We start from the raw sequence: 27,602 nt of genomic DNA on the forward strand, positions 1-27,602 counted from the left end.
CAGTGTTGAAAACACAAAAGAAAAATGCAGGTCAGGGTTTTTGGTTACTCAGGACTGCCACCTGAATTAAGCTTTAGGGCAAAACTTAGGGTCCAAAGGAATGTTGTCAACATTTGGTACTATGTTTGAGCCAAAGCCGGCACTCTGCCATCCTCTTCTCCCACTCCCCTGTCTCTCACCATCTTCCACCACACCCATCTCCTCTCTCAAATAGCCCAAGCTTGCTGTTCCTGCAGGGCCTCGGCTCCCCATGTGCCTTCTTCCAGGGACCCCTTCTCTGTGCCCCCTCATAGCTGCCTCTTTCTCATCATGTATGCCTTGGCTCGGAAGCTGCTTCCTTTGGCCATCTCAAGTCTGTCCTCCCAATGCCTGACCAGCCCCTCTCCTCCATAGTACCCCCTTTTATTTATCTGAAGTAGGTCTTTGGGTTACCTCCCTTCTGGAAGTTGAGCCCCACGAGTACAGGGATGGTGCTCTGTCCTGTTCTCCAGCTGATTCTCAGGGCCCCCAAGACCAGCACCAGGCACTGAGGCGGTCTTCAGTGAACACTGGTGCTTGATGGTAACCTGTTTCTCCTTCCCTCCCACAGGGGTCATCACTCCCTACAGGCAGAGCTTCAGACCAGGGACCGGAAGCTCACAGGTGGGTAAGATATTGAAGTTCTTCCCTACTTCCCCACACTGGCCTCTCCCAGGGACCCTCTAGTAATGAAAGAGTTAATGCTGGCCTGTGTCTGCCAGCGCCCATATGCCCAGGAGTCAAGTTCAGGGTAGTTGCATGGAGCCAACAAGATGCTCATGAAGCGCTCAGCCGAGCCTCTGACTGTGGTGGTATAATAGTATGCCTTCCGGACGCACTGGCTGCCATGATCACTGCATTTTTGCCACCACCACCACTTACCTTGGCCTGTGCTGCGTCGCACTTCGGGGTGCGCACACATTCACTCCTCCAATCTCCTAAACCAGACTTGAGTGGCATCCAGGTGGGAACCCAAAGCTTCAAAATCCACCTGTTGCTCTGTGGCCCTTGCCTGTCTCTCTTCTCATGGCCTCCCCTCTTTGTAGCTCTCCTGTCCCCACCCACAGCTGCTGCTTCTGCACCCAAATGTGACCTCACTTGTTGCTCAAGAACTCCAGGTCTGTCTCCCGCTCTGGCTCATTACGTCTGTCTGGGGCACTTTCCTTCCCATCTCCCGGTCCCCTCCTTCCCCAGAACAGCCACCACCGCATCTCATTTCTGCCTGTGGGGGTGGAGGGACCACACTTTCCCCTCCCTGGGGCTCTCAGAAGGAGAAGGACAAAGAGAAGGAGGCGGTCTCTCTGGGACTCTGGGACAGAGGAAAGGAATTTTTACCTTTTCTCTCTACCCCAAGTCCCAAGTTTGTTGCCTGACTTCTTGCTGGGGGAGGGGGGACAAGGAAGAGGTGAGATTTCTGCCCTAATTTCAGCACTTGGAAGGAAATTAAGTGTCCTGAAAAGGCTGCCTCCTTTCACCCCCCTTCTAGGTTTCTTTACCCTTAATTTACAGTCTTTCAGCAGAGTGGACAGGGGGAGTTGATGGGGCAGAGAGAAGGCAAGGTGACCTCTGGGGTTCTGCATCCTCCCTCCCCCACTCCCTGAACCCGAGGTTCAGTGTCACTTCACAGCTCTAAATGTGTCCCCAGCACCAGCTGCCAACACCTGGGGGAGGTGAGAGGATGAGGATGGGGAGTCCATGGGGCTTTGTTCTCTGCCCCCTTCCAGGCGCCTCCACCTGACAGGTCTGGGCCAGGGAGGGGCCCCTTCAAAATAACCTTTCCAGAGCCCAGGACTCTGGATTTGGATCCTGCCCTTGATCCTTTAAGGGCCCAATAGCCCAGTATCCTTGTTTAGAAAATGGATCCTTCTCTCTTGGTGCTGCATTTGGGGGTGCGGGGAGGCACACAGGGGGTTGGAGGAATGAGGAATGCCCCACGTATCTGTCCTCAGGCTCCCCCTACCTAGTGCCTTCAAAGTTCCAGCTCTCAGTCTTCTGACTCCCTGGACCTGGCTCTTTCCTCTCCTCTACCCCACTATGGGTCTTCCTCCATCCTCCATCCTCTCCGTTCTGTCTAGCTGAGTTCCTCCCTGCCCTCTTCCCCCGTTCTGCAAGCTTCCCTTGGCTCTTAGCTCTAACAGAGAGCACCTAGACCCCTCTCCCCACATTGTCTGCAGAGGAGGCCTTCTTTCCTTCCTCCTCTTCTCTGCTCCTGGGCCTTTTCCTGTCCCTGTCCCCTAGCCACTTCCCTCTGGGGCCTCTTTCCTCCTCCTCTGTCCATCCCCTCTTCCCCTGTATCATCTCTCTCTCCCTTCCCTCCCACATTCATTCTGCAAATATTTACCAGTGGTGTACTAGGGCTTTCTCCACCCCTTGCTTCCCCTCAGTCCAGGACACTGTCCCTCCCTCTCCTGTCTCTCCATTTCTCCCCTCCACTCCTCCTTCTCTTCCTTCTCTTTCCTCCCCCTCTTACCTCCCCTCTTTCCCTCTCCCTATCGATTTCCTTCGTTCTCTTCTCCTTCCCTCCTCTCCTTTCCTTCCCTTTTCCTTCTTCCCTCTGTTTCTTCCACCCTCCACCCTTACCCCTTCCACCCTCTCGTCGTCCCTCCCCCTTTCTCTCCCTTAACCATCCTCTGCTTTTTTTCCTCCCTCCTCTCTCTTCCCCCTCTTCTTCTCCCTCTCCTCCTCTCTGCCCTCCCTCCCCTCTCTCCTCTCCCCCCTCCTTTCCTTCCCGGGCAGCCTCTCCCCCCCCCACCCTCCCGGCACCCTCCCTCCCCTCCCTCTCGCTCCCCCTCCATCATCAGTATTCCGCTCCCGTCTCCGCCGCTCTCGGCTGCTCGCGGTCGCTGCCGCACCGTCCGAGGCGGGGGCCGGGGCCGGGGCCGGGGCCTGGGGGGGTGGGGTGGGGGGAGAGCGGCGCCGGCGGCCCGAGGAGGGAGGAAGGAAGGAAGGAAGGCTGGAAGGAAGGAAGCAAGGAAAGAAAGAAGGAAAGAAAGGAAGGCAAGAAGGAAGGCGGGCGGAGGGCCGGCAGGCGAGGGCGCCGGGCCGGGCGGCAGGCAGGCGGGCGGGCGAGCGAGGAGGCAGAGCGGCCCCCCGAATCTCATTGCTGCCACTGCGGAAACCCCCTCCCCATCCAGGAGCCGGGGAGGGGGGAGAACTCCAGAGACCCGGCCCGGCCGCAGCCCCGCCCCCCGTGCCTCCCCGCAGCGGGCCTCGCACCCCGAATCCCTGTGCCTCATTGGGGGGGTCCTCCCCCCATGGGCCGGGCATGCTGCCCCCCAGAAGGAGCCCCTTTCCTCGCTGTGAGTAGCCGCGGAGGGGCGCCGGGTGGGGGCGGGAGGCAGAACCACGGAGGGTGGATGGGGGGCATTCTCTTAATTAGGGGACCGTGGTCTAAGGCCTCCTCCGGGATGGGGGGGGTCGGTGGCAGAGGACAGTGGGCGGGGCCTGATGGAGAGCCTAAGCGGGTGGGGGAGGCAGTCGGGTGGGGGTTCTCCCGGCCAAGCGAGTTCTGTGTTGGGGGTCGCCACTGCCTTGGGGACAGGCAGGGTGGTGGTGGTGGTGTACGTCCGGCAGTCGCTAAGCCTATCGAGCTGTGGGGCTGAAGATGTAGGCTTGGGGGGGGGGGTGCTTGACGGGTGTAGATGTGGGCCCCCCTTTCTGGGGTGGGAGCCCGAGTTCTTCCCCCACCATTGCCCCTCCCACCCTCCACACCGCTGCTGCTTGGGGTGGGGGGGCAAGCCAGTGATGGGGAAGGGGGGAGAGGCGGGCACGGGGTTTCCTTGGTGACCGCGCCTGGCAGGAGCGGTTGCCTTGGCAACCAGGGAGAACCGGGGAGTTTGGGAAGTGAGAATGGGAAAGACGGAGGGGGTGACTGGGGAGCGAGACTACCCCCTCCCCAATCTTCAGCCCTTCTCCCTCTGGGGTCCCCCAACCCCTGCCGGTGGGCAGCAAAACCCCTGTCCTTCCCTCTTCCCAAGACCCGCTTCCTTGACCCCATTCTGCTTGGGGGGGGCCTTCTATCCTTGGGCATGTGTCTCCCGGAACCACTACCTCCCTCCCTCTACCCTCCTTAGCCCTCTCCTCTTGGGGACCTACCCCCCCCCCATTTGTTGGCTTTCCACTCCCACACCTGCTCTTCTAAGACCTTTTAACTGTACCTCATCTTCCCTTCAGGGTACTCTGCCCCCAGAGACCCCTTCCCTTGACCTTCTCTCCAGAAGACCCCCACTTTAGCCCCTCTCTCCTCTAGCTTCACTCCCACCCTCCCTACCTTGTTCTTCTCAGGAACCCTTGTCTTCTCCCCTCTCTGTTTAGGATCCTTGTGGGGGCTCTCCCTAGCACTACCACCAGCGTGTCTCTCTCACATACCCATCCATGTCTGGGGTTGCCTTTTATAACCTCTCCTCACTCAGAGACCCTGGCCCTGTCTCCCTGTCTGCCCGCCGCATGGAATCCCCCAACCCCAGATCCCCCATTCTGAAAGCCCTCCTCTCTGAAGCCTCTCTTTCCTGCCGCTGTCTCCTTCCAACTCAACAGTCCAGGAGTCCATGGCCCAGGCTCTGTCCAGGGTTCCACCCAAGTTTGCGGGCCCCCACTTCCACGAGCTCCTCCCTTCTCTCCTGCCAGGCTCCCAGCCAGTCTCTCTCCCGGGTCTAACTTACCATGCCCACGATGCCCCCTTGCCTACCTCCCCATCCCTTTCTTTCTGCCACTCCCATCTTGACCCTTCTCTCCCCACCCCCACCTCTGCTGCTCTTCTGGAGCACCCTCTCCTTCTCCCTGCCCTGCTCCCCAAGCCTCAGGCCCCGCTCTAGTTCACTTTCTCAGGGTGGGGAAATCCCCTGGGGAGAGCCCAGCTGGGAAGGGGGAGGGGCAAGGGAGCCTCAGGGCTGCCCCACAGCCCCCTCCCCATCCCCCTCCCCAGCTGGGAGCTGCAGTCGAGCCTCCGCAGCGCCCCATTGCTATGCGCCTCACATCCTGAGTCCCGCCGCGCAGCCGCCAGACAGGAACTCGGGCTCCAACGGCAGCTGGGAGTAGCCGGAGTTGCTTCCCTCCTGGTCCAGGCAGCCAGCAGCATCCTCTCCCCCCTAAAACCTCCCCACTCCCCAGGACCATGGCCAGGATGGGCCCCTCCCTCTTCCGGTAGCATCTTCTGTCTCCTAGCTCCTTCTAACCCGCATATTGCGGCCCCCTCTTCCCCTTCCCGCCTTCCTCCCGCTCTTTCCTGAGTCTCCTCTAATCCTGGCCACCCAGTTGTCCACACACGCACTCAGGAGGGGCAGAGAATGAAGCAGCAGAGAGGCATTGAAAAAGACCCTTAGACAAGGCAGGGAAGGGTGGGAGCCTGAGAGAGAGGCACAGCTGGTGTGAGAGAGGGGACCTGACTCCCAAACACACACACACACACACACACACACACACAAAATCAGGGTGCATCACCACGGAGCCAGACATACACAGAGTTACTCACTTAATTTCTGAAGAAAGCGAGAGTCAGCCAGGGAAACACACACCATCCACATACACAGAGGAGGAAGAGCAAGAGGGCCAGGCAGAGACACAGGGAGCCACAGACTCAGGGAGGGTGCCTAGCTACCCACGGTGCTGGCAAGAAGGAGCCAGGGAACACTTCAGCACCAGAGGGGCAGGGGCGTTAGGGGCACAGTGTCTCACTGTGAGAGACCCAAATCAGCCCTAGGCAGAGGGTGAGAGCGTGTGAGAAAGACACAGAGGCATGTGTGGGCAGAGGTGCGCACACACGCGCGCGTGCACACACACACACACATGCTGGCAGCCAGAGACCCAGTTACAAACAGGGCTGCGGTACCCAGAGTCAGCCAGAGGCCAGGAGAAAGACCTGGAGTCATGTGCACATACAGACACACTCTGTCCTTCCTACACAGAGACCCAGAGGGATAGACAAAGACAGTACTCCACGGAGAAGCATGATGGCCAGAGAGGCCTCGAACACAGTCACCTCATGAACTCACACGCACAAAGAGACACAACGGTGAGAGGCATGGGGTGGCCTTGGAACCCTGGGGATGCATCCCCACAGGCCTCTGATGCAGCTGCAGAGCTGCACTTGCACCCAAGCTCATCCACCCCCTCACCCCAGCCCAGCTCGAGGGGCACGGGCATGTGCTGACTGCACATCTCCCGCTGGACCCCTGCCATCACCCTTAATCCCACCCAGAAGCAGTTGACAGAATGCACCCTGAGTCAGAGAGCTCCCAGGGATCTCGTCACTGAGGGGACAGCAGAATTAAGACATAGAGTAGGAGAGGCCAGGGACAGTCTGAAAGGTGCGGGCAGAGGGAGGCGTTGAACTCTCTCGACTTCTTCCAGTGCCCTGGCTCCTGCCATAGTCTGCATGCATCTTTGTCTCCTCTCCTCCCCACGCCTGTGCTCACCTGATTTGCCTGCTGGGGTGGCAGCCTTCTCTCCACTATCGCACCCCATCTTTCACCCTTCCCCACCTCTGGTCTGGCATTTCTCTTAAGGTGTCACGGGGACCTCCTGTCTCTATCCAGCCCCCCTCCCATCACCTCTCCCCCAGGCTGCCCTTCTTCCCCTGCAGCCCAGTGCCTTCCTGCCCCTGCCTAACCAGCTACACCTTGAATTTATGCATCAGTCTTTCCTTCTCAGTGCCCATCTGCTGTGAAATCTGCCTCAGTTTCCAGTCTGGGCTCAGCACTGCCCTCCGCTCCTCTGGGTCACTCTCCCTCACCTACACCAGCCCCTCTGTCCTCCCTGCCTCCTACTGCTTCTTCCCTGTGCTCACTTTCCCATATTCCTGAGCACTTACCCTGCTGTCCTGTGGGCTGGGAGTGTTCTTTACCCCCAGTGCTTCCAAAGTGTTTTATGTGTTGTCAACTTTAAAAAAAAAAAAAAAGTGATTTCACAGAAAAATCCATTCTCGTCACAGGAAAAAAATTGTAACTGTGTGTGGTGATGAATGTTAACTAGATTTGTTGTAGTGATCATTTCACAAATATCGAATCATTATGTTGTACACTTGAAACTCATGCAATGTGCTCCATCAGGAAACATTCAGATTATCAACTTCTTTTGAAAAATTCTCCTTCCGGGTTAGCCATGGGCCGTGCTCAGGGGCCTGCTGGCCACCACTCCCCACTCTCCTCCATCTGTCTTACCTGCCTGGCTCTGTAGGCGGCTGAGTTTTCAATCCTGGCTCTTTCCTCTCCTCATGGCTCTTTTTTTGCCCTGTCACTCTCCCCATGCTGCTTCTTTGGGTTTCTTTCCAAAATCTGGGCTCCTCGGCCAGGGGCTTTACCTGCCTGCTCCTCTTGCCCCATCCTCCTCCCTGGCACTGCCCTAGCTCTGCGGCCTGCTGGAACTGGGCCCTGCTTTAGCTAACCTGCCCCTGCAGGGCCAAAGCAGGAACTCACGAGACCACCAGGGTGCAGGGCACCCACAAGCTCTCTACGGTCAGGGTCAGCTGTGAAACCGCAGGCCCCTTGCAGTGTTCTAGACTCAGTGCTGCATTGAAGCCACCATGTTGCAGCCTGTCCTGGGCTGTGGGTGGCCTGGGAGGACCACAGACCCCACACTTGCCCCCTAGTGTGGGATTGCCTCCCAGGCAGGGTAGGTTTCCCTGTGTTTTGGGGGACGCATGCATATTTGGAAGTTCATCCGGTCCAAGTGTAGGTCTTAGAGGACAGGGGGCATGGTGGTGGGCCTGGGGCTCTATTCTTGGAGAGACTTCATTAGGTCCTACCTCCAGGTCGGGGAGCAGGTCCCATTACAGATCTCAGACCCAGGATTAGGTCCTCCATCATCACCTTTTCGGGGTGTAAGGAGCACATCTTTCTTTCCTCTCTGGTGGTGTGCAGGAAACCTCCTCATCTCTGAGTTTTTTCCATCCTCACTGAGCCGGAGCCCCTTTCCCCTCCCTTCCAGATTCCGGAGAGTAAGGTGGCTCTGGCAGACAGGGGAGTGGCAGAAGAGTAAGAACAGTAGCAAAATGCCCCCTTGTTGCCTGGAAACCCACACGCCCAACTGTTGTCATGGCAGGTGGAGGTGGGGGGCGGGAGGGCTGCATTAGAGGCCTGGGAGAATGGCTGGTAAGGGACCCTGCAGTTGGGGGTCAGGCAGAAGTCCATTCCAGGGGACCACTGGGTCCCCTAGAGGGCTGCCAAGAGTGAGAATGCTGGGTCCAGTGGGGAACCCTGTATATGACCCAGAAGGGGAGGAGGGAGGGAGTGAGGAGGAGCTGGGCCAGCAGCCCAGGCCACTCCCTTCTGTCTCAGCCAGGACCCAACCCTCCAAACCCCCTAGCCCTCTCTCCTGCCCAGGGAGTTGAGCTTAGGCTTCAGAGCTCTTGTTCAAATGCTGAGACAAGGGTCAGAGAGCAGTGCCAGGCCCAGTTCTCCCTGGGGGACAAATCCCAAGCAGTAAATGCTGAAATACGCCCTCCTCTTGCCCAGAAGCCTCAGACACAGGGCCCGAGGTAATAATAACCACAAGCCAGGCTCTGCGCTAGCATTCTGTGTGGATCTGTTCCATTTACTTCTCATGGTAGACCTCCAGGGGAAGCACAATCATCATCCCCTTAGACGTACAGGGAAACTGAGGTTCAGAGAAACTGAGGTTCTTGCCCAACGCCAACAGCCGGAAGTGGCTCGGCTGGGACTGCAAACCCAGGAGTGGGTGGCCCTGCGGATTGCTTCCCCAAGCTGAGCCCCAGAGAGCGGACCTGTGGGTCCAGAAGGCCCTCCAAGTAGAAATTAGGGTTGCTAATAATAACAATAATCAGACTGTTAGTAGGAGTAGACTCATAGAAGGTTAGACTTTAAAAGAGACATTAGGAGTCCTGTAACTTAAGGGCTCTCTGTCCCTCAGTCTTTTTTATGCCCTTGTTATGCCCCCTAGGGGAAAGGACCTACCCACCCCGATTCTCACAGGGGGCTTTCCTCATGAGGCATGGGGTGTCCAATCCATGTATAGCTGGTGGGGCAGAGACAGAGATTCCCCAGGTGATTCAGTGGGCCCCCCACTCCCTGATATGATCCAGCCAGAAATGCTGGATTTACATATGGGAAGGGGGAGACTGAGTCACAGAATGAGGAAGAGATTTGTTCTTCTGACCCAGTGAGAATAAATAACTTTAAATGCCCCTGTCTTTAAATGCCCAGCACTGGACATGTCACCATGAATTCCCACCAAGCTGGGTGTCATTATCTTCACAGACAAAGCCAGACAGTGACATGAGGTGGGGGAACACAGTGAGCAAGTGGCGAGTCAGAGTTTGAACCCAAGTTTCCAAGACACCAGCGCACTCTCCAGCTCCCCGTCGTCCTAGAGTGATGGTGTGATGGCGCAGAGGAGGAAGGTGTTCACAGTGAGAGAATCATTCCAGGGAAAGCTTCCTGTGTGCCATGCACTGCACCTGGCCCATCACGGATATGGGACCGCTGAATCTCCACCACCGCCACACGTAGATTAGCCATTTTCCCCATTTCACAGATGAGCAAACTGAAGCCCCAAGAAGATATATCCCTTTCCCAGGCTACATGGCTGGTAATTGTGACGGCTGAGGTTCTAACCAGGGTCTAGCCCACCCTTGAGCACACTCTTCCCCAGAGCAGGGGGAGGGAGGAGAAGAGTTCCTGATTCGTCCTGAAATGGAGTGCAGGGTGCTCCAGGCCCAGCAGCCCCAGGAAGGGAGGTCCCTCTGCCTCACCCTGACAGTCCTCCCTCACCCTGGTCAGAATTTACACTTCAAAACTGCTCCAGTTCAAGTGGTTTTCAACTTTTTATTACTTTTAGTAGTATACATTCCACCATCCCCCACTTTTTAAAGTTAGTTATACACATCCTGAGTAAAGACAAATTGCAAAATTGCCCTTCCAAGGGACAGCAAGAGGAGAAGGAGCCAGGGAGGCAACAGTCAAGGTGGCTGGCCCTGCATCCCTCCCACCTGCAAACTCACCTCACACACCCTGCTGAAGCCTTGGCAGTGACATCTGTTTTGAAAACCTCACACACCAGGCCAGGCCCTAGCTTTTCCTCCAAGCAGAGTCAATTTAGTGGTGTTACACAGTCCCCACATCCCAGAGCCACACAGAACCGCTGAGTGTACACAGAATACAGGGGCCTAGAGGTCAAGCTTCTACCTTGGAGCCTGCTGGTCTGGGTGTTCACAGGTATGGCAAGGATGTCACCAGGCCTCAGTATACCCATCCGTAAAGTGGACTTGCTGTAGTTCCTTTCCTGCAGGCCTAGGATGACACAGGCAGAGCATTTTAACCCTCAGTAAAGTTCAGTTCCCCAGGGTTGATCTCCGTGGCTCCTGGAGAGTCCCGTAAGAGCCCCATGAGGTCGCCTGGCAGGGCATCGGAGCAGAAGGAGCCCAAGTGTTGGGGACTCAGACAGAACCAGTTCCAGGCAGGACTGGAGTCCAGCTGGACACACCAGGACAGCCACAGCAGCAATTAGAACCATGCTGTCCAATACAGAGACCACTGCAGCCACAGCCACGTGTGGCCATTGACATTTAGATTAATTTAAATTAAATTAACTCAATTCCTCAGTCACACACCACTCAGCAAGTGCTCACTAGCCACACATGCTCATGGCTACCATACTGGCCAGCACAAAAAAAGAGCGTTTGCAGAGTCGCAGAGAGTGCCACCGGACAGCAACACATGAGGTCCTGGAACAGTTCTCTCCTGGCTGGTAGACAGCTGCTGCAGTGTCCCCTAGCCCCTTGCCCTCCCAGCCCTTTGTCATGTGGTATCTTATTAATTCCCATTTCTCAGAGGAGGAAATGAAGTGACAGCAAGGCTGCTAGCAGAAGACTGGCAGCCACACAGGCCTGGAGCCACATAGCAGCCAAACCTTGTATCCTAGCTCACCCTTGCCTGTCACTTGTAAAGTGCCAGACTCTGTCCTGGGCCCCCTGGCCGCGGGAGAGTGTTCCCGATGCCCTGTGTTACAGAGAGGAAACAGGAGCAGAGAGACTGAGGGGCTGGCCCACAGCCTCACAGCCAGGGACAGACTGGGGCCCTCCGCCACAGCTCCTGGAACATCTGGGAACATGCAGGCTGCCAGCGTAAGCGGGCCCACCCCCTACCGGCAAAGGCTGAGTTTGGTGGTCCTGTGTCCAGGGACCTGTCTCTTCTCTTCCCCCACCCCCAGCCTCCTCTCCCGCCCTCTCCCCTCTCCTAGCTTTTAGAATCTGACCCTAGATCTTTAAGGAGGACTTGGCTTCTCCCTCTCCCTCACCTCCTACATCTCCTCTAAGTTCCACCGCTTTTGCCATTTTGCTGTGTCTTTTCATTGTCTCCTTCCTCTCCATCCCTAAAGCCCCAGCCATGGCCTCAGCTTCTTCCCCTGGACTCTTGGCCCAACTCCTCCCCAGACTTCAGCCTCGGCCCAGTTCACTTAGAGGGGTCTTTCCCTACACCTCCCCTGCCTCAACATGCCCCCCCCAGCACCCCTGCCTCTCAGCCTCCTGTGGAGGTAGGACATCTTTGTGACTGAGCTGGATTCCGCACAGCTCTCTGACTCCCACCTGCTTCTCTGGCCCCCAGGCCTTTGCACCCCGGTGGATTCTTTGGTCCCCAGCCCACCACATCCTTCAGGTTCAGCTTTGACATCACCTCCTCCAGACTCCCCTCCACTGGCCAAGGGCGGTACTTCTCCTAGACGTTCTGGACCCCTACCCTGCACTCACCGTCTCACTTAGCCTTTGTCCAGCTCTGTCCAGCTCCCCTCTGGACCACTAACTCCCTACAGAAGAGCAGGGGTCTTCTTGACCCCACCTACCCAGTGCCGGCAGGGGACCTGGCGGTAGGGGACGCTCGCGCACTTGTTCTCATTTGTGCTAGTGTCCACTGAGGCTTTGTGGGGGGCCCCGCATGTCCTAGGCACTGGAGACAGCAGTGAACAAGCGGGACAAACTCCCTGCCTGGGGAGCTCACCTTCTGGTGGAAACAGACAACAGACAGAACAAATTGCTGTCTATAGGGTACCTTCTGGCCATCCGAGGGCTAGGAAGGGAAGAAGTGTGAATGTAAGAGGTGGGGGCGGGGCAAGAAACCTTCTTGCCGGCCCTGGAACCGAGACTTGGGGGAGGCAGCCACGTAGATGAGTGAACAGCAGAGCCAGACCTCCGGGGAGGTTGGGATGTGCCTGGTGTGGGGGAGCCTCCTGAGGCCAGCATGGCTGGAGCAGAGAGGGTGGGAAGTGAGGGCCATTCAGTAAATATTTGTGAAATGAGCGTATGGAAGGCAATGTCTCAGTGTGAGGAGTTGGGACAATGGAGAGGACAACCCCGCCTCTTCCCAGCCAGTCATCCCCCTGTGATGTCTGGTTCTGCTGACCAGTGACAGCCCTGGGGTGGCAGCTAGGACAAGTCAAGAGCTGAGCCCCCAGCCTGTTTCCTCAGCAGCAGCTACAAGGAGACTGGGCAACCCTTTTCCCAGGGTTCCCCCATCTCAAAAGTTAGAGGACTGTCAATTCTCCGGGATGTGGGCCTGCTTCCATTTGAAAAGCATTCAGGACAGGGACTGGCTCAGAGGAACACACGTGTGAAGTTGTTTCATCCAGCCCTGAAGCTGGCTCTGCCCATACCCTCCCCCAACCAACTTAACAGCTCCCAGCCTTGCTCACATGACAGGCACCCAGAGAGAGAAGTGTTCAGCTCTCTCTGGCTTTGATGTCTCTCCACCCTCCAGGCTCCAGGCTCCACTTCCGCCCCAGTCCCTCACAGTCGGGAAGTTCTTCTTTAGATCTAACCTCCATCTCTCTTGCTGCGATGGCAGTCAATTTCCTATCTTTTCTCTCACCTTCTGAACTTCCCCCAGAAAAATGAGTATGCCTGACAGGAATGTTCCCTGCTTCCCTTTTCTCCTCACCCCACCTCCCCTGGGCCCCCGAGTTTCCGATCTGCCATCTGCCTGAATCCTCTCAGGCACAGTGCCTGAAATCTCTCGGAGCTTGGGCTGGGAAGGATGGAGAAGTTCTTGAAGCCCCGGCCGCGCACCTTCCCCTGGTCCTCAGTTCCCTCTTAGGCTTTCTGTGCTCTCCTGCCCTGCTTATAGACTCCTGCTCTCTCCTGCCCCCTCACGTGCAGGGTCATGGTTGTGTGTGGTGTGTCGGTCTCCAGCTTCTGTCTTTGTTCCCATCTCACTGTGTCTCTGCCCCTTTCTGCCACTTTGTTCCTTGCACCAGTGGGGGAGAACAGGCAAGAGGCCTCTCCCAGGACTCAGCGGGTGCGAGAGGTCCTGGGCCTTGGCTTCTGGCCACAGCCATCCCCCATACAGGGTGTGTGACCACCAAGCAGTGTCCTCAGCCCTCTGGATCTGTTTCCTGCTCTGTTAACTAGACACGAGACCAGGCCACAGGGAGAAGCCAGTGGCTGGAGGTGTGGGCAGTGTTCGGCACGGCACTGGGCGCAGAGTGGGTGCTCAGTGAATACCACTGAGCATCACTGTTACGGATGCTAGGTGGCAAGCAGGGGGTTGTTGCCGGCAGGTCAGGCGACCTCTACCGGCAGGGTGTGGAACAGAGTAGGGTTGTCCCATCCTGTGCAGGGGGCCTGAGGCAGGACCTGCAGGAAGACGGCCATTGTTCAACATGGCTCCCAAGAGACTTCCGTGGGCTTGTGGTTGCTGTCCTGACAAGCTTGGGGGACTCTGGGGTCTTTCTGCTCTGGTGAGGCTGAGCAGAGAGGGACCATTTCCTAGGTGTGCATAGCCCTGGACAAGTGCCTTGCTGTGCCTTGACTTTCCTATCTGAGAGGGGTTGGAGTAACACCAACCCCTCTCAGAGGGCCAAGGGGAAAACTACAGTTATTGCAAGTAGAACACCTAGAATGGTCTCCAGGCAATGCCGGGTATGTGGCAGACATCACCAATAATGGTGGTGGTGTTATTCAAGGAGTTGATATCACTCAGACATGTACCACATGCTCAGAAGAAGAAAGGTTAGCTAGCACTCCTGCCATCTGTTGGAGGAATGGATCTGGGGACAGCTGGGGACAGGTATCTTCTTGGCACAAAGCAATATTCAGGAATGTAGCTCACACAGGTTGTGTCCTAGGTGCAGCTCTCCTCAAGGTATGACATTTAGTGGGGCGCAAGAGCTGCTTTGGGGACCTGCTGTTTGGGACTCCAGCCTATAGTATCTGGGACCTGGCCGCCCAGGTAGCACCATGGCATGGGCACGGGCATTAAGCTGAAGGCAGTTGTGTTTGTGGCATATGGAGGTGCTGATTCCTCCAGGCAGGCCTCCTGCGATGGGAGAGGAGGCCTCAGGATCAGGGACAGCTGAGGTATGAACATGCAGCTGTTGGAGTATGTCCTGGGCTGGGAGCGCAGAGTGAGGGATGTGGGTGGACGAGTGTGTCTCTGTGTGACTGTATGAGGGAACGTGGTTTGTCTGTTCGGAATACAGACGAATAGCAATGATAACTTTACTCATTCATTCCTTTGCCCAATGTTTACTGAGCACCTACCATGTGCTAGGCACCACCATAGATGCTGGGAATCAAACTGTTCACAAAACAGGCAGTGCCTGCCCTTGAGGAGCTTAGGCTCAAGTGTGGGCTTGTAAGAGGCCAGATGGTGACAAATGTTATATAGAAAAGTAAAGGAGAAAATGTTCTGGAGAGGGGCAGGATGCGGTGTGATTTGAGGTGGTCAGGATGGCCTCACTGAGAAGGTAACATCTGAGCAGAGACCTGAGAGAAGGGAGGCACACACTGGGGACCCTCTGACATCTAGACAGAAGAAAGAGCAAGAGCAAAGGCCCTGAGGCAGAAGTGTCTGTTCTGGAAACCACGAAGAGGTCAGTGTGGCCTGAGGTCAGTGAGTGAGCAGGGGAGGGAGTTAGTGCTGAAGTCAGAGAGGAAGCCCAGCCTGGGGAGGGAGGCCTGTAAACAAAGGTGATGTCTCTGCCCTTGTACCTCATGAGACTTGTCGGCTGAGCAGCTGTGGAGCTGGGGAGGGGAAGGGTCTGGTTCCTGGCTTGGATGGTGACAGGACGCCTCTGGCTGCCTATGGGAACAGACTGGGAGGGAGCCTGGGGAAGAAGGAAGTGGGAGACCAGTGAGGAAGGACTCTGATCTCAGGGGGACATGGAGGGATGAAAAGTGGTCAGATCTGCTTGAGTTGCTGAGCATTTAGCTAGTTGGACCCAAACAGTCCTAGGAGGCCAGTGCTATTATTACCCCTTCTCATAGCATCTATAGCATCTATAGCTACTTGTCTCCTGTGGGCTGTGCATGTGCATTGAGTATAGAGGCAGCATTTGTCAGCGTCTACACCAGTGCCTGCACGTAGTAGGGACTCAGAAAATTGTAAGCTAGATGGGCCGACAGACGAATCCAACAAATGAACACACTGCCCTGCCCTTTTCGCAGAAGTGTCTGGGGAGGTGGCTCTCCGGATCTGGCTAAGGTCCAGGGGAGAGGGCTGTATCTGGGGCTGGGTTTCTTTGTGCCATGAATGGGGGCTGGCCCTTGGCTGAGGACTGGGTGACAGTGCTGTTGGCCCGGGTTCGCTGGTATATCAGCAGTGGGGGTAGGAGTAAAGGGTTGTGTGGTGTGGTGAGGGGCTTTGGGGAGTTCCTGGGGTCTGGGGGTGGCTCCTGCAGGGTGACTCTCCTAGGTTGTCTGCCCTTTCGCTGGGGGACAGGTTCAGGGGGGTGGTTGTGGCCAGTGGTGTGAGGTGGGGTCAGCAGTAGCCCAGCCTGGTTATGCAGCGGAGTCTGTGTCGGAGTCTGTGCCACGAGGCAGGGCTTGGCACAGCCCACACCCCCCCCCCCAGGGTAGTCCAGCCGTCAACCTTCCTCCCCCGCTTCCCCGACCTTCCCCTGCCACCCAGAACCAATGGGTTAATTAGATAACGGAGCCTTTGATTAGCGGGGGAGGGGGAGGCCTCCCGGTGCAGGGAAGGGGGGCCAAAGAGGAGGGAGGAGAGGCGCCCTCCCCGTTCAGAAGGAGAGAAAGAAGGAGGGAGGGGGTGGGGAGGGAGGGAGCTGAGGCACAGCTTGGCTCTGCACTGCCGTGTGACTAGAAATTGTAATCGCGGAGAAAGAGACAGAGCCTGGCTGAGAGAAAGACCAAGACAGACGGACAGACAGACAGAAAATCTGACCAAGACAGGCTCCCCAACCTACGAGAGGGTGATGGGGACAGAGTCAGAGTGAGGAGGAGATGGAGGAGAAGGAGAGAGGGGGCCTGGTCATCCAGAGGGGAACGAGAGAGTGAGGGGGAGCCTGAAGAGGGGGCTGGGGCCCAGGAGGTAGACAGGGACTAGGCCAGGGGACCGGCAGAGAGGAGAAGGAGGCTGGGGCACTGAGGGGAGAGAAAAGAGGCTGGCAGTGGGGGGAGAGTGGAGGTAGAGGTGGGGGTAGGAGACAGGAGGAGGCCAGCAGGGAGAGGAGGAGGAGACGCTGCAGTGGCCTAGAAGCACCTTCCTGGGGTGGGAAGGGCGACTGGCGAGGGGGGGGCGCGGGGAGACCCAAGAAGCCCCTGCGCCCCCCCCAGCACGACCTCGAAGGAAGCCCTGGAGAACTGGGGAGGCAGAGCCCCCCTGCCAGCTGGAGGCATGTGGAGGGGGGGACCTGGGGCCCAGGGAGAGGCCCAGCAGAAGCGGAGCCACAGGGGTGAGTGTCCCTCACTGTGGTGGTGGGGGGGGGACAAGGACAGAGATGGCTGAGGGCAAGGAGGGAAGGGGCGGGAGGCCCAGTCTCTGCAGAAGCTGTGATGCGGGGCGGGGGGGGGGGGGGGGGGTTGTTGCAGGCTAGCTGCAGGAGAGATGGGGACAGATGCGGAAGGAGAGACAAGGCAGCAGGCCTGGACCTGGGGTGGCTGCTGCGGGCATTCTGGCCTGTGGGTTCTCCAGCTGCAATTTCTGGCCCCTTTGTCCGCGCCGGCCCCTGGGCCGGGTCATTTCCTATCTTAGGCTGTCGAAGGGGAATGACGGGTGCAGGTGCAGGAGGAGAACCAGCATAGACCCCCGTCATGCTCAAGAATCAGAGCCCCCGGGGGGGTGTCTTCATGAGCATTCACATGACTCAGGGACAGAGGCACACACAGCCCCCAGGCCCCCAGGTGGAAAAATGAGTCCAGGATACAGACTCAAACCAACCCCTTACCCCTCTCTGTCTCTCGGTCTCTCTGTCTCCCCAGCTCGGGCTTTCATACATGCATTCAGGCACACAGACTACGCACATGCATTTTTATCTGAGTTAAAATGATCTTGAAAACTGCAGAAGGAGGAAGTGAATGTGTGTGCGTGTGCGCGTGCGTACACATGCACTGAGCTGGGGTGGGGGTGGCCCCGTGTCCGTGGGTCTGAGAGTCCGTCTGAGGATGTGCATGTTTGGGCAGACTGCTTCCCTCTGCCCCTCACCCATGGGGAACTCGGGTCTGTGCTGGAACTGAGCCTGCTGATGTGGGTGCACTTGTGTGTGTACTTAAGACTCTGCGTGGAGGGGAGGGTGAACCCAGGGCCACAGTCCCCCTCTGCCACCCACTGGCCAGCTCTGGGCTGGGACAAGCTACTCCCCCTCCTAGCACCTCAGTGTCCTCATCTGTCCATTAGGCGTCCTAACAGCTTCCTCCTCTGGTTTCTGTGAAGCTTAAATGAGAACACCATGTGTGCAGAGTCTGGGCTGTAGAAAGGGCTCCCTGGAACGCTGAAGCTATTATTGTTGTAGTTCTTGCTATTGTTGTTATGATCAGCCCATCCCCTTCTGTCTGGTCCTGGCTGCACCCCCCACTCTGCAACCAGAGCCGCCCTGCCCCCAATCCCACCACTGACTTCCCCACCTGGGAGGCCACCTGCTGCCTTGCCTTGAGCACCTGCAACCTCTGGGCCAATGGGGGTGGGGGGCAGATGGGGGTGCGGCCTTCCCAAGACCCCCTTGGCCACCTCCTCCCCCTTTGTCTTCTCCAGTCTGCTCCCTCTATTCCAACCCCCACCCCCACCCCATACTGCCTCCCAGCCTCTCCTGCCCACACTTTCACCTCCACAGTTGCCTTGTCTGGCACCTCACCTTCTTTGAGTTCCTCCTTTGAGTCTAACTCAACTCTGTGGTTGCTGCAAGGCCCACGGCCCGGACCAATGTGACAGGAGTCTGACAAGCAGCCTGCGGCTGGGCCCTGTGCAGAGGGTGTTTTGTGCTGGGAAACTTGTCTCTTGGCAAACACTCCTGGACAGGAATAGGATGAAGGGACAGGAGGTCCTGCAGGCAGTGAGAACACATGGATGGATCCTGTGAGGGAAACCAGACTCTGGACACCCTCCCCGCCCCGCCCATAGACTTCTGGACATGGCATGTCACCCTCTCTCTCTCCCTTCATCTGTTTGTCTCTCTTTCTCTCCCTCCATCTCTACCTCTTTATCTACCTTTCTGAAACCATGCAGAGAACTAAGTTTGAATTGGACTGAGTTCATTACTGGCCAAGTGTCTTAGGCAGACTTTCTCTCCCCACCCCACCCCTGCCTTGGTTGTCAGTTCTGTGAAATGGGTATAATCTTCTGGTCAGGAATGACTTGAGACAGTGCAGGGAGGGCAGGACTAGTCTTCATCTCTGCGGCCCTCAGCAGGTGGGTCAAACTCCCTTCAAGTCCTGAGTGGAGCAGGGATGGTGGCAACAGCAGCAGAGAGCCACTGTGGGGGTTGGGAAGTAGGCAGGCCACATGGGGTTCCTGTCCCTCACTGATCCTCTTCCCTTTCTCTCCCCGCCACAGCCCCCCGGCGCCCACGCGGAGCATGAACATTGAGGATGGCGTGCGCCCGCAGCTCCCCGTGCCTCCCACTGCTGCCCGGTAGGATGTCCTGGCCCCATGGGGCCCTGCTCTTCCTCTGGCTCTTCTCCCCACCCCTGGGGGCCGGCGGGGGCGGCGTGGCCATGACATTGGCGGCCGGAGGGGGCTCCCCACCGGCCACCTCCTGCCCCGCGGCCTGCTCCTGCAGCAACCAGGCCAGCCGGGTGATCTGCACACGGAGAGAGCTGGCTGAGGTCCCGGCCAGCATCCCTGTCAACACGCGGTACCTGAACCTGCAGGAGAATGGCATCCAGGTGAGCTGAGAGAGCAGCTGGTGGAGGTTGCGGGGGGGGGGGGGGGGGCTGCCAGGGGAGGCACAGGTGTGGCCGGCTCCTCCTGCTCGAGCTGGCAGAGCCTTCTGGGTGTCCCCTTGGCACTTAGGAGATCTTATTTGCATACTGAGTTTTCTCATGTGAGGTTCCCTGTCTTTGTGCCAGGGTATTGGGGCTCAGGGGTTGGACGACCTGTCTGCCTCCCACAGTGTAGGACAGGCAAGCCCTTGGCCTGGCCCTGGAGTCATGAGTGTAGAGAGCGACCTTTGCACGAGGCCTCTGTGCTGTCCACACTTCTCCACCCACCATGTAGCCCTGGGATCCTGAGGGCATGACCCTGCGCCTCAGTTTCTTCATCTGAAAAATGGGGATGACGGAGCCCCTGCCCCAAGGGGCTGGGTGAGGGCTGATGGGTTTTATACTGGTCAAAGACTTAGAATCTTCTGGCACCTGGCGAAGTGTACAGTGCAGTGTGGAGCTCATGTGCCTGCTTCCCAGAGAGTGTGACATTCAGAGATCTAAGCCTCCCATGTGCCTAGTCCCATGTCGGCACATGGCTGGTGCTCCGATGGGGCACCTGCCATCTGATTCACTGTGACAGTGACTAAGGTGGGCTATAAATGATGCTTGGAGGGCAGAGCCGTGTGTTTTTAAAGCAGGGTCTCTCCTCTACTCTACTGGCATCTAGGGCCCGGTGGGATCCGGTTGTGGGGGCCGAGCTGTGTGCTCTAAGATGCTGAGCTGCACCCCTGGCTACTAGATGCCAGCAGCAACCCCCCCCCCCCCGCCACTTCCCTAGATAGCTCCAGATGTGGCCAGATATTCAGGGAGGGAGGCTTGCCCTATCTGAGAACAACTGTCTTAAAGACCTGTGGTCAGTACCCCACATGCAAGCCTGCCCCAACCCCGGCCCATAAAGCCAAGAGAGAAGAGGGCTCCTGTGTGATGTCCAGATCCGGCCTGGAAGCTAACATTCCCCTCTCCCGTGGCACACCCTGGTCTGTCCCTGGGAGGGAAAGGGGTTGGTGCGCCCATCTCACTGTCCCGGAGAGTCTGGAGTCAGGGCTCCTCTCTGCAGAAGAGAGGGATCTTTTAGGGGCATGGTGCCAAAGGGGCTGCCTGCATCAAGAAAGCTGTCCTACATGGCCATGGGGCTAGCACCAGTGAGGACAGGTTTGAGGTCCAGAAACAGTAGGGGTCTCGTCCTGTAGTCCCAGCCCTGCTCCTGCATGATGGTGGCCTCTGGCTCCAGGCCCACCTCCACGGCAGCGTCCCTGTCCTCCTGGTGTGCGTCTAGTCCACTCTGCATTCCCAAGCTCTAGTCTCAGCCAACCTGCCCCTGACACCTGCAGGGGGTCGACACCCTTGCTTCGTTCTCCCCATCCATGCCCTTGTTCTCTGGACTCTGTTTCCGTCTTTCATTTGTTCATGTGACATCAACACGGGTGCTAGCACCAGCTCGGGGCCAGGCCCTGTTTTTGTCCGGGAGCGGGATGCGCAGGGCCCTTTCCTGCTCTGGGCAGCTCACCTTGCAGAAGGGAAGAAACAGGGAACAAATGGGATGGCACGTTTCCGGAAGAGGAGATGCTAGCGCATCAGAAGTACCTCTGTGTGCTGAGTTCTCCCCAGCAGCCCAAGGCCACAGCAGCATCCCTTCAGCAGAACTGTGCTCTGCTGTGCTTTTCTCTTTGGAGAGCTCACTGAATGATTCAGGGCAGCGAACGTTCGCTGAGCACCCACAGGGGCCCTGCATGAGGCTCCACCCACAGAATCGTCCTAGCAACCTGAGATGCCCTCCCCCACTCCCACCCGCTCCTACCCTGGTGCCCAGTCCAGTCGCACAGTGGCCACCAAGGGGTCCTGGCCTCAGCCTAAAACCCTCTGCAGGCTCCTGGACTCCAGAATGAGGTCCAAGCTCTCTGTTGTGATGGCCAAGCCCAGTGCCGCTGGGCACGGCCTGTCAGCCCAGCCCTGGAGTTGACACCAGTTGTCCTCCTGGGGCTGGAAGTCACTCAGCTCACCACTCTGCCTGAATATGCCTATTTGGCCCTTGGGTCCCAGAGGCAAGCCTCCCTTCGTTGCCTTCCAATCTGAGCCTACAGACTCTCCCTCCAGCCATCTGTGCCCTTGCCCTTGATGCCTGTATTTGTTAAATATCTCTTTATTGTCTTCTGGGTGGGGGCAGTAGTCTAGGACAACCAGGCCTGAACAGCCCCAGACACGGACATGACAAGGAAGTAAATGGTGTGTGTTCAGGATGCTGACGGCTGTGGGAAAAGGAAAGACACGCGGGACAGGGGTGGTGGATGCAGGAGGAAGGGTGGTTGGCTGCATCTTTAAAGATATGAGGTCAGGGTGGCCTCATGGAGAAGGTGACACTTGAGCAAGAGTTGAAGGTGGAGCCTTATAGAAGGGCCTTCCAGGCAGAGAGGCCTGCAAGTGCAAAGGCCTTGGGGTGGGAGGCTGCCTGGTATGTGAGAGGAACAGCGACAAGGCTGGTGTGGCTGCAACAGAGTGAGGCAGGGCGAGGATGGTAGGTGAGGCCAAAGTGCCAGATCCTACAGGACCTCATGCTTATGGTGAGGACTTGCACTCTTTGAATGAGACGGGAGCCAGGGGAAACTCTGAGCAGAGGAGGTGGGCTGCTGACTTGGGTCTCTTCGGCTGAGGTGCAGGAGGCCTGTAAGTCACATGGATCAAGCGCCAGGGGCCCTGGGTTTGAATCCTGGATCTGCTGTTTTCTTGCTGGTGCAGAATTTGGGAGAGAAATGCCTGGAGCTTGGTTGGGACCAGGCTGGTTGCGGTGGAGGTGGTGAGAAGTGGGCAGATTCTGGGTCTGTTTTGAAGGTGGAGACAACAGGATTTTCCAGCAGAGTGGGTGTGGGAAGAGGGAAGAAAGGATGACTCCCAGGTTTTAGGTCTGAGCTGGTCCTTTTGCTTGGGCCTGTTTGTGTGTGTGTCTGTCACCCGTCTCCCAGGCCTCTGGCTTCCAGACTTTCGATCCACATCCTTGTCAGAATGTCCACGTGGGTGAACTTATTTGTAAGTCAAGCATAGTTCTGCTGTAGGCATGCGTCATATGCCCCCAAACTGCCTGCTCCCCCAGGGAGGAGAGTGTCCTGTCCCCAAGAATGGACACTTGTGAACATTCAGTGGAACGGGCCTCCCCTCGGGGACACCTTGCTGGTGGGGGACGGGAATGAGCCTGCCAAGGGAACCATCAGAAGAACTTAAGGAAATAACTTTTTAATTATCCAAATAAAAAAATGAAAAAAAAATCACCCCCTAATCCCACCACCTAGATATAAATAGCTACTGTTTATATTTTGCTTTAAAGCCTTCCTGGCTCTTTCCTGTGCCCATGTCAATGGATTTTTAAATTATTTATTACAGAATGAATGCAAATTAATTTAGAAAAACTAGAAAATACACCTAAGTAAAAACACAGGGACAAAAGCCAAGCGGAATTCTACAAACAGGTAATTCGCATTAGCACCTAGTGTCCTTCCACTCAGATTCTCTCTGCGCATGCTCCCGGTGTGTGCCCGGTGGGCAGCCCTGGCCAACAGATTCCTGGCTTTTTTTTTTTTTTTCCACTTTTGGAGAAAGAAATGAAATCACACCATTTGATACTGGTTTGCAGCTGACTTTAGACCCTGAGTGGGTAACAAGAGCAGCTTTCTCCCTGACACTGACATCGTCTAAAACGTCAGTGCTAATGGCTACATGGGATCCCAGTGCATGGCCTTCCCATTACTGCACCTGTCCCTTCTTTCCAGCGTTTGAAGTGATAGAAACAGCACTGTGGGGGAGCCTGGGTGGCTCAGTGGGTTGAGCCTCTGCCTTTGGCTCAAGTCATGATCCCAAGGTCCTGGGATTGAGCCCCACATCAGGCCCTCTGCTCAGCAGGGAGACTGCTTCCTCCTGTCTCTCTGTCTACTTGTGATCTGTCTGTTAAATAAATAAAATCTAGAAAGAAAGAAAGAAAGAAAGAAAGAAAGAAAGAAAGAAAGAAAGAAAGAAAGAAAGAAAGAAAGAAAGAAAGGGGAAGGGAAGGGAAGGGAAGGGAAGGGAAGGGAAGGTAAGGGAAGAGAAGAGAAGAGAAGAGAAGAGAAGAGAAGAGAAGAGAAGAGAAGAGAAGAGAAGAGAAGAGAAGAGAAGAGAAACAGCACTGTGGTCAACATCCCCCAGTGCGTGTTCTTGGAACTTTCTGGAATCTGCCCTTGGAATAAATTCCTAGAAGTAGAATCTCAGGGTCAAAGGGAATATCACAGAGGCGCTGCCCCACAAGTCCTGTGTGTCCTGCTCCTGAGTGCTGTCCTCCCCACAGTGGCTGGTACTTCTCCACACCTGCGTGGGAGTGTGTGCATGCACACACACATACACTTACATGCACACATATACAGAGCCTGACACCAAAGCCCCATAGAAATGGCCAGAGTTCTGGGGATCAAAGAGCCCACCCTGTCCTGTCCATGGTCACTTGCTTGACATCTGGCTCCACATCAATGGTCAGTCTCGTGAGGGTAGGGGCTACACTGCATTCCCTCCCGTATGCCCAGCCCGGGAACAGAGCCTGGTGCACAGGAGGTGCTCAGCAGACCTGTGTCTATGGAAGGAAGGCTGGCTCCTGAGCTCCTGGCTTGAGAACTTAGCAGTGTGTGTGTGTGTGTGTGTGCGCGCACGGAAGTGGGGGTTCTCTGTGGTGCCTGCAAGACCCACTGGCCTCTCTAGAATAGTGGCATCCACTCTCAGAGAGGGTTCAAACACTGTTCTGAGACAGGACAGGGACAACATGTGGTGGCTGTGGCTTTTCTACTGCCCCTAAGGAGCGAAATAATTTTTAACTATTTGCAGTCTTCCATGGGCCCTTTAACTGTTTCTGAAATGGGACAGCACTCCTCCATGAGGCTGAGGTCCTCTCTGGGCACAGAGGCCTCATGCCTTCTCTTTCCTCCTCCACTGCTTTGTATCCTTGTCCCTGCTCTGTTCCCCTCCTCCCCAGAGCCAACCGTCCTAATGTGTTTACTGTGGATCTTTCTGCTTGTGTGTGTTCTTGCAAAATGCTTATTGTTGCTTTGTGTGCATGTATTTTTAATTTATGTAAATGAAGCTGCATTATAGATGGCTTTCTTTGTCTCATGTTTTCACCCAGCCTGGGTTTTTAAGAGCCATCCACATCGGGGTGTGTGTGTGTGTGTGTGTGTGTGTGTGTGTGTGTGTGTGTACTCTGTTGCTTTAACTGCCACAGAATTCTCCTTGATGGGTGCCCCCTCACTTCCTGCCTTCCACCTCCCAAGTCAGGACAGACACCCAAGAGGCATGGAGTTGCCACCCCAAATTCTTCCTCAATACCCCTTTGGGAGCTGCGTGATAGCATCTCTGGCATACACAGAGGTCATGCACGTACTTAACCTAACACAGTACTCAGAGCCATGGAGCGTTCAGGGAACTGCCTGGGGTCCCTCAGGGGTCCACCATGAGGTCATGCGGGCAGCGTGTGACAGCACTTGACAAGGAATGGTGCCTCTGTCTCAAGAAACCAACCAACCCACCCGAAAGAGGGGCTCAGAGGGGCTTCCGAGAGTGAGGTCGAAGGATAGCGAGAGCGTAGCAGCTCAGTTCTTGGTCATCTCCTGCGGCTATTCAAAACAGTTTCGAAGAATATCCAATGACACAGGGAAATGCTTAGATTAGGATCCTGAGCTTTCAAAAGATTCAAGTAGGACGTCCCATGTGTTTTAAACACTGCACGGAAAGCAAAAATAAAACGCAAGGACCACTCAGAACTGCTCAGACTGCCTTTCTCTTCGCACCACTGTTCTGATGGATGCTGCGTTTCTTCTCGTTCCTTTTAGTATCTAAATTTTCTTTAGTGAGGGCACTGAGTACTTTTTGTAATCAAGGAAAAGTTATACCTAAAAATAATACGGACAGAAGACTGTACAAGCTGAAGATGGATTTGCTCACCGGCCCCCAGAAAAGGGAAGAGAAACCTGAGCACTGACCCTGGGGATGTGGGTTGAGAGTGCTTTTCCAGCAGGGACCTTTGCATTCGCATGAGGATAGGATTACTTCCCCCATTTCACGGAAGTCAAGTCAGACAGCCCCTCCCCTGACTTCTCACTTCTGAGCCTCACGCACAGAATCCTGTGTCTACTTGCTTGTCTGGCTTCTGTTTGCTCCCCGCGGCTGCCGGGGCTCCTCCTTGTCCTACCCCATAGCCACGGTGCTTCCTCTCTTACCCCTTTATCGTTGGATGATATTCTGTCTGATGAAGTTACCAGGCTCTCTTCCGTTTCCTAGTGATGGGCATTTGGCTGGTTTCTGGTGTGGGGTTCCCCCTCGGCCTGACTCTAGATTTAGAGCCAGCACAGGCACAGGGGAACTCCTTGAGTGCCTTGGGCTTGGGTGGACCGCACATCCCTGGCACTGTCAGCGAGCCACACAGCTGCTGGAGTCCAACGCCAGCAGAGCTCAGTCCCCCAGGTGTCCCACCTGTCACCTTCCCCAACTGAGCCTGCCCAAGACAGAACCCTTTAAGACTCGGCCCTGCTGGCCCCCTGCCCCTCCCACTCAGCTCAGGCCTTTATGCTTGGTGTTCCCTCTTTCTGGAATGCTCTCCCACTCTTCTTCCTAGTGCACATTATCGAACCCGTCTCGGTTTCAGTTTCATCATCAGGGAAATGGGGATAATAACAGAGCTGCTGAGAAATTCAGTGCCTTTGCTCTTTAGACAAGCATGTACTGAGTGCCACTGTGTGCTAGTAGGGGATGCTGGTCACATGGGGGTGCAGCGTCACACGAGGCAGCGTATATATATTTACTTAGGAGGACTGAGCAGGGGCCCCTGGCAAGTGGCCTGCTGCTGAGCAGCTCTAGCAAGTGTTGATGGTGACACCTTTGTCACGGTCGCGTTGGTCTTTCCTGACTCAGGGAAATGTCTCAACCTCAGAGGTGCCTTCCCTGAACTCCCAGTCAGATCAAGGCCCCCTGGTCCCCATGGCACCCCGAATGTACTAATCACACGTGGGCACACTTGTCAAGTCACCACTGGCACAAAACGCAACCATGAAATTTAACAAATCAGAGAAAATCTTGCCATCTTGCAGAGCCGTGTGGCCTTCCAGGAGAGGGACAGGTGGGGGTCCCCATGTTTTAGCTGAGTAGCTGAGGCCTGAGAGACAGAAGAGCCATGTCTCTGCCTCCATTAATTACATCACTTCTCTGAGCCCGCCTCTCGCCTGATGGGGGTGGGGGTGGGGGGGAAAGAGGGGTGTGTGTGTGGCCCCCAGCCATGCTCCAGGCTCCATCCACAACAGCCCTATAAGTCCTGTTCTTACATCATTTCATAGGCTGCGGGGACTGTGGTGTAGGAGAGGAAGGCCATTGTGCCGGAGACCACATTTCGGAGAGGAACTGGGACTTAGCCCAGGCAGTCTAGCTGGAGAGCTGGACTTTTTCACACTATTCCAGACGTTGCTTAATTCACAGTGATCTGGACTCTCTGTATCCTTGGTGATACAATCACAACAGAGTATTAGAGTCCTGGCTCTGTCCATACAGCCAGCCCCGGCTCTGGCCTTATCCTTGCACATCAGGACACTCACCCCAGCTTCTTCCAGGCCTCCCGTCCGCAGTCAGGGTCACTGCATTATCCCTGGACTCTAAACTGGCCCATGCTCCCTTTGCCGCAAAGACCCTTCCCAGGCTGGCCTGTCCCTGTCCCAGCCACACCACACTCGGGGCTGCCCTCTGCAGGGCCCAGACACTGCCCAGCCCTGCCCTTCCAGCCTGGGGGGAAACAGACCTTGACCTTGAAGGGCCACAGCCAAGTTCCCTTCCTCGTGGGTTCCAGATATTTAGTGTAATCCTCAGAACTATGACACCATGAAGGGAATCTCCTCCCCCACACGGAAGCAGGCTCCATGCTGGAAGCTACCCTGAGACCATGAGTCCCTCTCCCTGCATGGTCTGCCCCTCCTGTGTCTGCCTGGCCCTGGCTTGTCAGTCTGCGGCCCCTTGTTCATGTCCCTCATTCCTTTATTGAGCAACTACTGTGTGCCAGGCTCTGCTGTAGGTGCAGTGAAAGGGACCTGTGCTATGTGCTCCTGATGGAGGTGGGAGCTGAGCAAAGAGTGGGGGCAGGCAGAGGCAGGGAGCCTCCCTGGGAAGGAGGTGTTTGACCACCCCCCAGCCTTCTCTTAACCCCCCCACTCACTGCCTTAGGCAAAGCTGGGGTGCACTTAGCTCCTGATATAGATCTTACCTCCCCTCCCCAGGCATTATCTGCACCCAGGCTCACATGACTGTCCGGGCTGGGGGTAGGGATGCAGAGGTGGGGAACAGGCCAGACTCCACCAACAGGGCAGGGCTTGGCCCAGGAGGCCTCCTACATGGATGAATGGGAGGAGATGACGGGAGGGCAGGGGAGAGGGGAATAGGCCGGGGTGAGTGGACATACTCTTGTGTGAATGGGGCCGGCATCTGAGAGGAAGAGGCA

At 56.4% G+C, this 27,602-nt stretch overlaps 1 protein-coding gene across 2 annotated transcripts in view; it reads left to right on the forward strand.

Annotated features, from left to right (window-relative positions):
- Positions 1-3,192: 3,192 nt before the first annotated feature.
- The window catches only part of LRRC4B (leucine rich repeat containing 4B), a 36,412-nt gene continuing 12,002 nt past the window's right edge, over positions 3,193-27,602 (forward strand). Inside the window, exons 1-2 of one of the 2 annotated variants that reach the window (XM_082710163.1) lie at positions 3,193-3,317; positions 18,750-19,081. In XM_082710163.1, coding sequence (XP_082566289.1) covers positions 18,785-19,081 — 297 coding nt within the window. In that variant the 5' untranslated portion in view covers positions 3,193-3,317; positions 18,750-18,784. Of the gene's footprint in view, positions 3,318-16,550; positions 16,657-18,749; positions 19,082-27,602 lie in introns of those variants that run through there. The other variant, XM_082710164.1, reaches the window with a different exon arrangement.

The sequence above is a fragment of the Mustela nivalis genome, assembly GCF_964662115.1.
Source record: "Mustela nivalis genome assembly, chromosome: 18".
Lineage (NCBI taxonomy): Eukaryota > Metazoa > Chordata > Mammalia > Carnivora > Mustelidae > Mustela > Mustela nivalis.